The following is a 15,372-nucleotide window of genomic DNA, read 5'->3' as shown; positions in this document are numbered from 1 at the left end:
CCAGATTCCTCTAAGGGAGGGGCTATATATATATATCATTGTAACTGCAACCCTGATGCACCAGTTTATAGTTTTATTTTTATATGCACCCCCTGTTCAAATGTAAACCGGCATGATGTGATCTGTTCATGAATGCCGGTATAGAAAAAACCTAAATAAATAAATAAAATAAATAAATAAATATCCTCCTCCTTACAGACGTGCAAGGCTCTAGCTTAAAAATAGGACTTACCCAGGGCTTACTGCTAACCGAAAATGGCTTACACATAGGTTTATGCACATAAATATGAATGTATATATATATATATTGACAGATATGATGCACCCTCGAATATAGGTATAAAAAAGTTGTTAAATAAAATAAAAAAATTAACAAATGGCCTGTTACAAAACTGCCCGGGTTTGTCCTTACTTTTATGCACTCAAAACGTAGTTCAATCTGGGGGACAAAGTTGATTTTAAAAACTTTGTGCGTAAATGAACTGTACAAAATAAGCCCTGCAAAAAGCAGGAGTATCCCTGTGCAGGTTATTTTTTTACATGTTATTTCGGATAATTTTCAAAGCAGACATGCACATAAGTTTGCTTTGAAAACTGGCGTTAACTTTTGCATTTTTGAAATTCAGAACTTACACAGGTTATTATAAAATTACTCCCCACCCCCCCAAGCCACCATAATTAAACTTCTGACTCTTGTTTAATTAAAACAAAGACTCTTGAGGAAAGAAAACATTAGAACGCATTTAGAAAGAGTATTTTTTCCTCTCTACTGCTCTCATCCTTCCTACTGTATTGCTGTTTCTCTGAGGACAAGCAGGTTGGTAGTCCTCACACATGGGTGACATCAGATGCAGCCCTGATGCGGAAAACATGCCAAAGTTTCTAGAACTTTGGCTAGGCATACTGAGCATGCTCAGCATGCCCTATACCACATGTCCACATGGAGTCCCCTCTTCAGTCTCTTCCACGGAGCTGTAAACCTTGCGGTGTGATTGAGCTTACTATGGCTGTTTTTAACCTTGTGGAAAACTTTACTGCTCTTCGCGCTTTTGCGTTTTTTCCTTTGATTCTGTCACCGGTGCCTTCCCGTAGTGTCTCCAGTCAGGGTTTTTGGCATGTCGGGTAAGTTTCCTTATGCAGTTGATTCCCTCCCTTGGTGGCAGTGCCTCGGTGCCTGTTGGTCATTGACACCTGCCGCCATCGCTTTCAACTTTGCAGCCCTTTTGTTTCGCCCCATTATGGCCATGTCTAGTTTTCACCAATGCCCCTGGTGCCTGAAGACCACTTCTGTTACTGATCCTCATGAGGTATGCATCCTCTGCCTGGGGGCATCACATGATGTCTAGGGTGGTTGCTTATGCACCCACATGACCCCGAAGAGATGTTAACTTTGACTCAAAAGGATGGATCAGCTCTTCGAGTCGAGAAAGTCCAAGCCATCAGCATTGGCGGCATCAATGGACCTTAAGCCACACCAAAGGACAGTAGAGGTGCTGGAGACCAACCATTGTCAATCTCCTGAAAGCCAAGGACACCAGGTTTGTCTTCAACCTCAGAACCAGGCAAAGACTGGGCCAAGCATTGCGGGAAGCCTAAGAAGCATCGGCACTGGTCCTCATCAATACACGGTGCTGAGTGCGGGGATGCATCGGCTTTTTCGTGATGCCCCCAAAGTGACCCTGCTGTGAGAAGAGCCCATCCTCTATCGGTGCTGGGGTTCACGATGGTCTCCACTGGTCCTGGTGCCAGTCGCCGATCCCCCTCGCGGATCCAAAGAAGATTTGGTCACCCCTTTTTCCTCTCAGTTGATGTTGACATTGGCAATGTTTGAGGAGGAGCTGGAGAGCTGAGTCCAGCTGGCAATGGAACGGCCGCTGTAGGGCTTTGGTCCAGTGGCACTGACGGCACCTGATGCTGCCTGTCCTCGTACAGCTTCTGGAGAAACTCAAAGTGCTCATCAATGTGTTACTGAGCTGGCTGGTGCCGGTTCCCGGGACTGCATTGGTGCTCAGTGTGGCACAGAGGCCTCCCCCTACCGATATATGCTTATTGCCGGTTTCGAGGAGGAGGAAGCTCCACCAAGGCTGGCAGAGATACTGAGGTCTGTAGCCTCCCCATCCAGTTCTACTGGTGCCTGCATCTCTGGACAAAGGCCAAGGACCTAGGGCCCCATCCCATGTAGCAAACAGTGAGGATGAGGGTCCCTAGGACTCCTGGAGGGATGATCCAAATGTGTCCTCCTCCAGGGACTCTGATGGTCTCCCGTCAGACCCTTCTTCTCCAGATGAACGAAGGAAGTCCTTCACAGGATTTGTGAGGTTGATGGGGGAGGCCATCCCATTTCAACTTTTAACAGAGGAGGATGCCAGGCACAAAATAATCAAGATCCTCCAGTTTGAGGAGCCTCCTAAGGAGATTGTAGTGGTCCCAGTACATGAGATCCTTAAGGAGTTGCTGCTGAGGATTTGGGAACACCCCCTCACAGTGCCTCCTGTTAGTAAGAAGGTGGACAGGGTCTACCTCGTCCAGAAGACTGCCAGATTTGATAAGCGTCAGCTGCCTTACCAGTCTGTGGTGGTTGAATCCGCTCTCAAAAGGGTCAAGCGCTCTTGGACCCATTCCTCAACACTACCGGGTAAGGACCTCAGAGCGGTGGATGCTCTTGGGAAGAAGTTGTTCCAAGATGCCATGCTTATTGCCTGCATCACTGCCTACCAGCTCTACATAAGCCAATACTCGCAGGGCATCTGAAAGCAGGTGCAAGAGGTAGCTGAGAAGCTGCCTCAACAGCAGCAAGACATCCTCATGTTGCTGGTACACAAGGGTCTGGAGTGCAGACAATATGAGGTCCGTGCAACCTACGATGTTTTCAAACTGACATTGAGATTCTCTGCAGCAGAAATCAATGTCCACAGAATGGCATGGCTGTAAGCCTTGGATCTCCGACCAGAGGTACAAGAATGACTTGCTGTGTACTGGAGAAAATCTCTTCAGAGATAGGGTGAGGGATGCTGTGGCCCAACTTTGGGACCACCATGAGACCCTCAGACAACCCTCCACCAGTATTCAGGACCCATCCTTCTCATCCAGGAGGCCTTCGAGACTGGGGCCAAGGAAGTCTTTTTTTCACCAGAGGAAGAACTATCCTCCGCCTCCTCACTCCTGTCAACACCATTAGGACTCCTGCGGCCATCCCAGGCAGCAGAGAGCCCCAAAACCCCAGCCAGCTCTTCAGTCAACTCCAGGGACGGTATTTTGACTGGGCCATAGGGAATGTAAGCCAGTTGCCCGTACCAGAGACAATGGACCTTCGGGTTGGGGGTAAGCTGTGGTTCTTTGCGAACCAGTGGCACAGTGCAACCTCGGACCAGTAGGTTCTGTCTATCACCTGCCAAGGGTACCAATTTAATCTATTGAGTGACCCACCAAATTGCCTTCTGTGCCCACATGGGGGCCGGTAGTGCATCAGGACATACTACAAACGGGACTCTCCTACCTTTTAATAGCCAGAGCGGTCTAGCCCATACCACCAGGGCACAGAGAGCCGGGATTCTACTCCAGGTACTTCCTGATTCCAAAGAGAACAGGAGGACTTCATCCCATCCTAGACCTAAGGGCCTTGAACAAGTTTCTAAAAAGAGAAAAGTTCAAGATGGTTTCCCTGGCCACCTTGATCTCCCCTTCGCAAAAAGGAAACTGGCTATGCTCGACCTAAAGGATGCATATATTCATATCAAGATCTTCCCAGGTCGCAGGAAGTATCTCCAATTTGTGGTGGGAACACAGCACTTCCAGTACTGAGTGTAGCTGTTCTGGCTCGCATCTGCCTCATGGATATTCACAAAATGCCTGACCATGGTGGCTGCACACCTCCACAGACTGGGGGTGCATGTCTTCCCATATCTGCATGACTGGCTGGTCAAGAGCATGTCTTAGGCAGGGACCATCAGGTCCATGAGCTCGAGCATTCGGATGCTGGAGTCACTAGGGTTCATTCTAAACTACCCAAAGTCCCATCTCAACCCGTCACCTCAATTGTACTTCATAGGAGCCCTGCTAGACACAGGTCAGGCCAAGGCCTCTCTCTCCTGCCAGAGGGCCATCGCCACAGAGACCACTGAGGCAGAGATTCAACAGAGCGAGGAGTCGGCCTGGCACATGTTGAGACTATTGGGCCATATTGCAGCAATTGTCCACGTTACTCCCTTAGCACATTTACACAAGCGCACAGCCCAATAGACCCTGAGGTCACAGTGGCGCCAGGCCATTTAGAGCCTCCAGGATTGCATCCGAGTCATCCCATCTCGCCAGGCCTCATTGGAAAGTATCCACCACCAGGACAATCTGGAACAGGAGATCTTGTTTCAGAGTCTCCCCACTCAAACTGTCCGCTCTCGTTTCAGAGTCTCCCCACTCAAACTGTCCGCTCAGGAATGTTCTTTTCAAATCAACTTCTTGGAGCTTCATACAATCAGGTACATGCTATAGGCTTTGAGATCGGCTGTCCAACAAAGTTGTCCTGATCCAAACTGACAACCTGTTAGCCATGTGGTATGTCAACAAGCAGGGAGTCATACCCCATGGACTGTGTCAGGAAGGAGTCTAGATCTGATCATGGGCCCTGTCCCACAGGATGGTGCTCAGAGCCAAGTACCTGCCGGGACAGAGAACGTGGTAGTGGACAGGTTGAGTTGAGTCTTCAGACCCCATGAGTGGTTCCCGGACCAGAGGGTAAGAACATAAGAACATGCCATACTGGGTCAGACTAAGGGTCCATCAAGCCTTGCATCCTGTTTCCAACAGTGGCCAATACAAGTCACAAGTACCTGGCAAGTACTCAGACATTAAATAGATCCCAAGCTACTATTCCTTATTGATTAATAGCAATTTATGGACTTCTCTAGGGATTTATCCAAACCTTTTTTAAACCCAATTACACTAACTGCCATAACCACATCCTCTGGCAATGAATTCCAGAGCTTAATTATGTGTTGAATGAAAAAGAATTTTCTTCAGTTTGTTTTAAATGAGCTACTTGCTAACTACATGGAGTGCCCCCTAGTCCTTTTATTGTCTGAGAGAATAAATAACTGATTTACATTTACTTGTTCAAGTCCTTTCATTGTAGACCTCTATCATATCCCCCCTCAACCATCTCGTCTCCAAGCTGAACAGCCCTAGCCTCTTTAGCCTTTCCTCATAGGGGAACCATTCCCTCCCCTTTATCATTTTGGTCACCCTTCTCTGTACTTTCTCCAGTGCAACTATATCTTTTTTTGAGATGCGGCAACCAGAATTGTACACAGTATTCAAGATGCGGTCTCACCATGGAGCGATACAGAGGCACTATGACATCCACCATTTTATTTGCCATTCCCTTCCTAATAATTCCTAACATTCTGTTTGCTTTTTTGACCACCATAGCATACTGAGCCAATGATTTCAATGTATTATCTCCACTATGACACCTAGATCTCTTTCCTGGGTAGTAACTCCAAATATGTAGCCAAACCTTGTGTAACTATAGCAAGGGTTATTTTTCCCTATATGTATCACCTTGCACTTGTCCATATTAGATTTTATCTGCCATTTGGACGCCCAATCTTCCAGCCTTACAAGGTCTTCCTGCAGTTTATCACAATCTGCTTGAAATTTAACTATTCTGTATAATTTTGTGTCATCCTCAAATTTGATCACATTACTCGTGCTCCTTTCCAGATCATTTATAAATATATTAAAAAGCGCCGGTCCAAGTACAGATTCCTGACACTCCACTATTTACTTTTTTCCACTGTGAAAACAAACCATGTACTCCTACTCTCTGTTTCCTGTCTTTTAACCAGTTTGTAATCCACAAAAGGACATCACCTCCTATCCCATGACTTTGTTGAACACCTTCTGAAAATCCAAATACACTACATCTACCAGTTCACCTTTATCCACATGTTTATTCACCTCTTCAAAATAAGGTAGGAGATTTGTGAGGCAAGACTTCCCTTGGGTAAATCCATGCTGGCTGTGTCCCATTAAACCATGACTATCTATTCTCAGGCCGATACAGTAAAAATTGCGGGAGAGTGGGCGAGCGCGATTCAGTAAATTAATTTATTTAAATTAGGGCCCATGGTAAAAAGAGGCGCTAGGGACACTAGTGCCTCTTTTTGGACAGGAGCGGCGGCTGTCAGCGAGTTTGACAGCCGACACTCAATTTAGCCGGCGTCGGTTCTCAAACCCGCTGACAACCACGGGTTCGGAAACTGGACGCCGGCAAAATTGAGCGTCCGGTTTTCAAACCGTGAGCCGCAGGCCCATTTTAAATTTTTTTTTTTAATATTTTTAACTTTTTTTTTTTTTTTTTTTTAAACTTTTGGGACCTCTGACTTAATATCTCCATGAGAGGGAAAAAGTGCACAGAAAAGCAGTTTTCTGTGCACTTCCCCAGCGCCGGCAGAAATTAACGCCTACCTTTGGGTAGGCGCTAATTTCTTAAAGTAAAATGTGCGGCTTGGCTGCACATTTTACTTACTGTATCGCATGGGATTGACTAATAGGGCCATCAACATGCATTTTCATGTTGTGGGCGCTATTAGTCTTGGGGGGGTTGGACGTGTGTTTTCAACGCGCTATTACCACTTACTGAATAAGGGGTAAAGCTAGCGCGTCAAAAATGCGCGTCCAAATGCAGGTTAACAGTGCACTCCACCAGAGCGCACTGTACTGTATCGGCCTGTCTGTGATTTGATTGTTAACAGTTTCCACGATTTTTCCCGTCACTGAAGTCAAGCTCACTAGTCTATAGTTTCCCGGATCACCCCTGGAGCCCTTTTTAAATATCGGGGTTAAATTGGCCACCTTCCAGTCTTCAGGTACAATGGATAATTTAAATGATAGGTTACGAATTAATTGTAATAGGTATTACATTTTATTTTTTAGTTCTTTCAGAATCCTCAGGTGTATACCATCTAGTTCAGGTGATTTACTACTCTTCATTTGTCAGTTGGGCCTACTACATCTTCCAGGCTCACCGGTGATTTGGTTCAGTTCATCTGAATCATCATTCTTGAAAACTGTCTCCAGAATAGGTATCAGTAAACACAGAAGAATTTGTTTAGTCTTTCTGCAATGGTCTTATCTTCCCTAAGTGCCCTTTAACCCCTCTATCATCTAACGGTCCAACCTACTCCTTTGCAGGCTTTCTGCTTTGGATATATTTTTTTAAAGTTTTTATTATGAGTTTTTGCCTTTACGGTTAATTTCTTTTCAAATTCTCTCAGATATTCCCCCCTCTGGGGGAACTCAGATGTAGATCTGTTCACAACCCTCTACAACAGGAAGGTGCCTTGGTTCTGCTCCCTGTACAAGTCAGACAGCAAACCAGCCTTAGACGCCCTTGCCCATCACTGGGGCAAGGGTCTTCTATATGCGCATCCTCCGATTCCCTTAGTGGCGAAGACTCTCTTGAAGCTTTGCAAGGACAGATGGACTTTGAAACTCTTTGCCCCTCATTGTCAGAGACAGGTCTGGTTTACACTCCTGCGGGAGGTGTTCATAAGAGAAACCGATCAGTCTGGGGACTTCCCCAGATCTCATTATGCAAGATCAGGGCAGGCTGCGGCATCCCAACCTCCAGGCCCTGTCGCTCACAGCCTGGATACTGTGAGGTTGATTCTGCAGTCGCTTGATCTTTCAGAAGATGTGTCTCGGGTCCTGGTGGCTTCTAGAAAGCGTTCCACTAGAAAGTCCTACAGACTCAAGTGGAGGAGGTTTTCTGTGTGGTCTGAGCAGAAGGCCTTAGATCCTTTCTCCTGCCCCACACAAAAACTGCTTGATTACCGTCTACAGCAATCTGAGGCTGGCTTGAAAACCAACCCCAATAGAGTTCATCTGAATGCAATTGGCGCATACCACCATGGTGTAGATGGTACGCCTATCTCTGTACAGTCTATAGTTGTTCATTTCATGCAGGGCCTGCTTCAGTTGAAGCCTCCCCATAAGCCCTCCTGCTGTGTCTTGGGACCTCAACAACGTGTTAGCTCAGCTAATGAAAGCTTCTTTTGAGCCACTGCATCTGTGACCTGAAGTACCTGACATGGAGGGTCATATTTTTGGTGGCAGTCATTTCATCGTGCAGGGTCAGTGAGTTCCACGCCTTAGTGACTTATCCACCGTATACTAAATTTTATCACAACAGGTTGTCTTGCATATGCACCCTATGTTCCTGCCTAAGGTGGTGATGGATTTCCATCTTAACCAGTCAATTGTCCTGTCAATATTTTTTCCCAAGCCGCATTCACACCAAGGCAAATGAGCACTGCACAGTTTGGACTGCAAGAGATCCTTAGCTTTCTCTCTAGAGCAGACAGAAGCCCATAGATAGTCCACCCAACTTTTTGTTTCTTTAGATAAAAATAGTTTGGGCGTTGCCATTGCCAAACAGACACTATCCAATTGGCTACCAGATTGCATCTCCTTCTGTTATGTCCAAGCAGGACTGCATATCTTGGGAATCATGTCAAGGCTCATTCTGTCAAAGCCTTGGTGGCGTCGGTGGTCCACTTGAGAGCAGTTCTCGTGGAGGAAATCTCTCCACGAGAAATGTGTGGAGAGAACATCGAGTTCTCTCCACACATTCACATCTCATTACTTTCTGGATAGGGTTGGCTGACGCAACAGTAGGTTCGTCAATCTGTCCTTCGGAATCTGTTTGAGGTGTAGAAACCAACTCTCCTGCCTAGGGCCTTTTGTTTGGGATCAGGCTCTCTCCCCCTCTATTACCAACAGCACCGGTGTTGTTGTGCCCATTGGCACCTAGTTAAGTGTCTTTCGGTCCCGTTTTTGTTGAGGAGCAGCCTTTAGCTAGGGATTCACCCATGTGTGAGGACTACCATCCTGCTTGTTGCTTACCTATAACAAATGTACTCCAAGAACAGCAGGATGTTAGTCCTCACAAAACCCGCCCGCCACCCCGCAGAGTTGGGTTTTTCATATTTTTTTTTATTTTTAATCATAATTCTATGTTACAAGACTGAAGAGGGACCCTGTGTGGATAGATGGTATAGGGCATGCTAGGTGGGCCAAGTCAAAGTTCTTGAAACTTTCACATAAGTTTTGAGCTTCAGGGCTTCATCTGATGATGTCACCCACGTGTGAGGACTAACATCCTGCTGCCCTCGAAGAACACCTGTTACAGGTAAGCAACTCTGCTTTACCATGAGATGTACAGAATGGAGCAAAACTGACCCTTCCAGACAGGGTGTGGACATGGCCGGTGGCACCTATCCAGATTAACAGCGATGACTCGCCCATCCCCTAAAGTTCTATTGCTCCTGAAGCAAAAGAGACATCGATTTACAGGGTTTTATGGCCTGGTTTGGCCTCTGTTGGAAACAGGATGCTGGGCTTGATGGACCCTTGGTCTGACCCAGTATGGCAATTTCTTATGTATATATATATATATATCATTTCAAAGTGAAAATGTTAAGCACAAGAAGGAATATGTTTTATGGCCATTAAGTCATATATAAAAGCATTCTAGAAGGGACCTGGTGCCCGACCTATGGCCCAGGACAGTCACTGCAATGACCGGATTAAAATGCAAGTTGGGAGGGGAGATAACGAGTGTGGGGGGATGGGGGGAATCCCAGGGTATTTGCATATGAAGGCTGATGGAGCTGGATCCCAGCCTTGGCTCTGATTAAGCTGGAAATTTTTAAAAAGCAGGAGGATAAAAAAATCGCTGGGTTGAACTGCCCCCTGCCCTCCCCTCCCCCTTTGCAAAGTCCCAACAAAATGTGGTTACAGAACTGGCAGCACCGCCTAGCAATTCAAGCACAACCCTCAGACCCTTCAGATTCTCCTCTCCTCCTGCCTCCCTGGGCTTAGTTAGGCTGAAGCTTCCTGGGTTTAGAGATCCCAATCTTGTATATTGCTGTGCACTCCTGCTTTTTTAAAAATTTCCAGCTTTTGAGTCTGGCAAATGTTGAGTTATGTGATGACCGGTTACCTGTTGAAATTTGCAAATATTTTGTCAAACTGCAATCTTGTACAAGAATTCTCTGCTGTTAATAAACATACTTAAACAAAAAAAATTTCCAGCTTAATCAGAGCCAAGGCTGGGATCCCCAGCTCCATCAGCCTTCATATGCAAATACCCTGGGATTCCTCCCCTCCCCACCACACACACTTTATCTCCCCTCCCAACTCGCATTTTATTCCGGTCACTGCAGTGACGGTCCTGAGTCATAGGTCAGGCACCAGGTCTCCTTCTAGAATGCTTTAACCATAGGCCAAACATGTAAGGACCATGACTCCCCCCTCCCCCACAGGGGCTGTGAAAGCTTCCTCTGCAGTATCCCCAGTCCCAACTGAGCTCCTAGTATAACCAAAAGCACCAGAACTGCTTCCCTGCATCCTACCCCCTCACTGCATCTCTGGCCGCCGACTTCTCTAAACCCATTGCATAGTACACGTAAACCACGGGGATGGGTAAAGCATGAATTAAAACGATGCTTCAAGGTTAACACAAGGTCAGACCTTTCAGAAGAGTGGGACTAAGAAGTAAGCCAGCAGTCGGGGTAGGCAAACCCTGAGATTCTGTTCTATAGCACAGCCGGAGCCAGGCCAAACAGCAGCTCTGACCTTCGGAGGGCGTGGGCCCTGCAATGCTGATGTGCATGGCTCCGCCCTCCCAAGCTGACAGGACATTACGGTGTTGAGGATAGGGTGACTGCCCTGGACCCCCATATTGCGGGGCCCAGGGCAGTCACCCCTATTCGTTACCCCTAAGGATCTGAGGTGACTCTTAGAGCCAAGAACCAGCTAAGTCAGGGCAAACATTGGTGATCTGAGTTCTACTCGGTGTGAACACTGCAATGCCTACAGCATTCACTGCAGCTTTCCCAGGACCCGGATGTTTCACAACAGCTGTGTTGTATTCTGGGGTGGGGGAGGGGGTCCAGGCCTATGAGCACTGCATATTTTGCTTCGGCTCATTGCTGGAGACCTAGACAGCAGCCATGGCTCAGCCAACCCAGACTCTTGTCTTTAACCCAAAAAAAGTCACTGACCTGGATGATGTTTGAGGCGACGAACCAGGGATTGCTCCTGCACTGCTCCAACAGAAGCGTCACTCCGTCCATCTTGTCCTGAAAATGCTTGGCCGTCAGCAGTTTGCTCAGCTCTTTTATCTGCTCCGTAACTTCTGCCGTACGGATGGACTGGTGGCGGGCTGCTGGGAATGACTGAGACGAAACCTCAGAGTCGGCCCTCAATTTAAAGGAGAGAGAACCTATTATAGCTTTATAATGCTGGAGAAAAGAGATGTTTAACCTAGTGCATGCAACTTTCCCCTCAAAAGAACCAATCCAGCCGTTCTCAGATGCGCTTATGTAAAATAAGCCTTATGCTTGTCTCCGTCCTTGTATTTAATTTTGATGTGTTTTTAAATAATTAATTGAACTTTTGGTATATAAGTATCTGCATTTTCTAATACTGATGAGCACCCAACCTAGGTGGGCAAACCTTGGCTGCTCGGGTGTGGGTGAATTTTCAGCTGCTCCAGCATGCTGGCTTAACATTTCCTAAATCCAAGCAGCCCAAATCTGCCGTATGGACCACCCGTTTAACCACCCAGCACTGGAAATCTATCCCTGCCCCAGGAACACCTTCAGGGGCCGCCCACACTCATAGCAGCTAAACCGGCCACTCGGAGTGGGAGCAAATTCTAAACATGGGGGCCAACCAGCTGACATCAGACGTTAACTGCCCCGCCCCTCCCCTTCGCAGAGCCGCGCCCAAGCCCTTGAGAAAATGCTGGAGGCAAGGGGGGGCTAGTGATGACCTTTTTTTACGTCGCTTGCCCTGGTGAATTAAAAGTGAGTTTTATGCACGCGCTGTTTTTGGCTGCGATGCATATGAATTATTTGGAGGAATGGCTGGATTGTTTGATGCTGTGCTAATCCGGCTCTGCTAGTTAATTGTCTAATAATTTTCCTGTGCTAAGAAGAGCTCCGTTTCTGCTCTCGAGACTCTGAAGGCACGTGAATGATGTTCCATTTGAGGTCCAAATGTGTATGAAGTTCATTTCTGGGAAAGATACAGGAGAACCAGTGCTGTAACTCTCCAGTTTGTTGTACAGGCGTAATATATATACTTTTGTAAAAAAAACTGCCATAGAAAAAAAGTGTGATTACTGATGAACAGAAAGTGGAGCTTTCGCCCCTGTAAATCATTCCTGCAACAAAAATTGTATTTTTCATACTCCACGGAAGCCCCTTTTTAAAGAACCTGTTGGGATTTGCCTTGTTCTTGGAGAATTTTGCTACTTTCCACTAAGGTGAAGAAACCCTTTCGCAGTAAGTAGCAAATTCTTAGGATACAAGAAAAGAGAATTTAACTTCTCACCCATCCTTGAGTCTCACTAATAGAGGGTGAAAGAAGCTTGTGACCCACGATCGTCATCTGAGCCCTGTGCCCAATTTCCAGCTGTTACCAGTCAGATCAACCTTTTCTTGCTTGAAGTCGGGACTCGAAAATGAACGAGCGGGGAGCATTTGCTGGGATTTTTACAAAGCTCCAGATGGTATAGCCCAGAGAGCAGGTGGATAGTGCCCCTGCTTATAAAAGCTGTATTTATTTTACCACTGCCTTCTCTTGTGCTGTAAAAAAGTCTGCTGCCTCCCTGTGCTAGCACAGAAATCAGCACCTCACTTATGGTTAACTGGTTTATCCTCCAGTGTAAAACTCCTTTTTTACTGGAATAACTGCATGCATTTTTGACAAGCTTTTCAGAGTTAGTGTCCCTTTGTCAGGGACTACAGCTTGACAGCTGGTCACAAGCAGAGATGTGCAAACGTCATGAAAAAAAAAAAAAAAAGCAATGCTCGGACATCTCACGTTGCAAATGTCCTAAGCTGGTCCTGGAGGCTCAGTGGCAGCAGGCGCTGCACTGCCACCGAGGATCTGGGGTCAGTGCCTGGTTCAGATCTTCCCCCTCCCTGGGTCTGCTGGGGCCGGGGTGTCATGAAGAGGCAGCGTCCACACCCCCTGGGGGGGGCCGACGGATTTCCCAGTCATTACGCAACGGCGACACCTAGTGGCTGGATCAGGTCCCATGACTGCAGGGTCCCAGAGGGAGCACCGGTGCACAGCATCCTGGCCCAGGACAGTCACTGCAGTGACTGGGCAAAAGCAATTTGGGAGCGGACACAAAATAAAGGGAATCATCCCCCAGGCAGTTGCAAATGAAGGCTCGCGGTGCCAAGTGCCGGGTCCCGGCCCCGGTTCTAAGAAGCAGGAGGAAACTGCCAGCCCTGAAAAAGAGAGAGGTCTGGCCTACAACATTTTTGTTGATCTGTATTTCTAGTTGTCCGAGTGGACTTACAGCAGCTTATCCCACAGAGCGGTAAGAGATTAGCATCTAGAAGCTGCCTGGGAAGGAGGTCACTGTAGCCCTAGATGCTGATAAGGGGACCATATCACGCCCCTTCCTCCCAAAAGCAGTTCCTCTCTCACATTTACAGATGGCTCTCGTGCACACCTTCAAGTTTCACAGAACAGGATCCCTGGCAGATAATGCTCCAAGGGTCTCATTAAACTTTGCTCTCTCTCCACAAGGGGATTAAGTAAAACCCGATCCTCGACATTAAAAATAGCAGTACCAGGTCTGCCAGCTCCGAAACCCCAAGCATCAAGAGAGAAGAAGAGGCCGATACAATAACAGACGCGGGGTGGGGGGAGGAACGAAGCTGTACAGGCTCCCTCTCCGGTGCTCTCAGGGCGGTTCAGTCTGGGGGGGGATGCCAATAAGATCTGCCACGGGTGTTTAATACAATAATCTCATGCCATGCACCTATCAACACGCAACCAAAGGATCAGAGCCCTCAGCAGTTCAAACACAGGCAGTGGTTGAAGCGTCCGAGTTCTGGCACCGAGGTGTGAAAGCTCAGATGCCCCTGCCACCGACATCTCCGTGGGATCTGCGGCCAGACCCATCATTTTCCTGTGCCTCCCTTTGCACGCCCCTGCTTAACACTGTTCCTTCTTCCTTTTCGGAAGCTTTCCCGCCACCCAGGCACCAGAAAGGCGCCGCCAAGATGCGCACCCCAGAGCTGGCCGCACACACGTTGTTGAACTTCCAAACTGTAAAGCACCTTGGGCTGGTGTGTGGGGACTGAAGGTACCGTGAAATGCGCCTGGGGGATCCTCTGTTTCCCCCCCCACCTCCCTCCCACCGCCCCGCTGGGATTCTGGCGTCTGACAGGCAGCTTGCAGCTCCATCTGTTCATCTGAAGCGCACAGACCAAAGCTTTAATGCAGCCTCCCTCTGGCTCTCTTCTTCAGAGCAGGTTCAACACAAGAATGGTTTCGCGGTTTCTCTTTGCAAGCAGTGGTGTGACTTCTATGGCCTAAAAATGTTGCAGTTTCTCACTAGTAACAGAATTTTTTTCTCGTAAACTAAAAGAATGAATCGCCTTCTCGATAGCTGTATCGTTATAATATGTTTGACGTTAATGAGGATTCTGTTATTCCTTCTTTTCAGGTAAACCGTTGGAATTTGGAGACGGTGAACTAATTCCAACAGCACGGTGGTAGACTGCAGTGATTTTTCAAACAAAAATATAATTTTCTAGTTCCAGCATTTTGATGCAACTGCAGCTTGAAATAAATCAAGGCCCCCGGTCTCCCACAATTCCGTGGCCACGGCAAAAGACTGCAAAATCTGATTTCTTGCTGTGCAACTGCCCAGTCCCCCGCAGCATTGCTAGTATGTCTCCCGGTCACTTAAAGGCAGATTTTAAAAGCCCTGCACGCGCCAAAGCCAGGAGATACGCACAGAAGTCAGACCGGCGCGCACTGCAATGATTTTAAAAAGCGCACAAGTATTCGCGCCTCTCCGGGTCTGCGTGCAAAAATATTTTTGCAAAAAAAGGAGCAGGGCGGGACCGTGGTCTGGACGGGCGTTCCTAGATTTCTCAATGAAATCTGTGTGTAAGTATTTACACGCACAAGCGTGCGCCAGAGTCTCCTACCACGTTAACTTTACTTCTGCTATGGATGGCGTGTAAAGTCCTGAAACAAAACTATCTAAAGAGTGTAGCAGGGTAAAAGGTAGGCTAGTTAACTGGGAGAGTCCTGTCCTTTACCAGGGCAAACTGGGAACGAACTGGGGAAACCTGCAATTTGCGTCAGTGCGCGTATCTACTAAAATCCCCCCCCCCCATTTAACGCGGTACAGGCAGCATTTGCGCGCACACGCGAGAGTCTAAATAAAATTGTGTGGACATGTACGCGCGTACAGCTTATTGTACACCATGCACGCACATATGTATGTAAGCCGGCATACACGCCTACATGGGCGCGCACGCGACTGTC

The 15,372-nt window shown here is 47.5% G+C and overlaps 1 protein-coding gene across 20 annotated transcripts in view; it reads right to left on the bottom strand.

The window, feature by feature from the left end:
- The window catches only part of TOGARAM2 (TOG array regulator of axonemal microtubules 2), a 149,969-nt gene that overhangs the window by 32,956 nt on the left and 101,641 nt on the right, over positions 1-15,372 (bottom strand). For all 20 annotated transcript variants that reach the window (XM_029592985.1, XM_029592980.1, XM_029592975.1 and 17 more), the window contains one exon: positions 11,067-11,265. In XM_029592985.1, coding sequence (XP_029448845.1) covers positions 11,067-11,265 — 199 coding nt within the window. The remainder of the gene's footprint in view (positions 1-11,066; positions 11,266-15,372) is intronic.

This window comes from Rhinatrema bivittatum, chromosome 3, assembly GCF_901001135.1.
Source record: "Rhinatrema bivittatum chromosome 3, aRhiBiv1.1, whole genome shotgun sequence".
Taxonomy (NCBI): Eukaryota; Metazoa; Chordata; class Amphibia; order Gymnophiona; family Rhinatrematidae; genus Rhinatrema; species Rhinatrema bivittatum.
The sequence above is the reverse complement of the archived record's forward strand: the minus strand, read 5'-3'. Positions and strand labels throughout refer to the sequence as shown.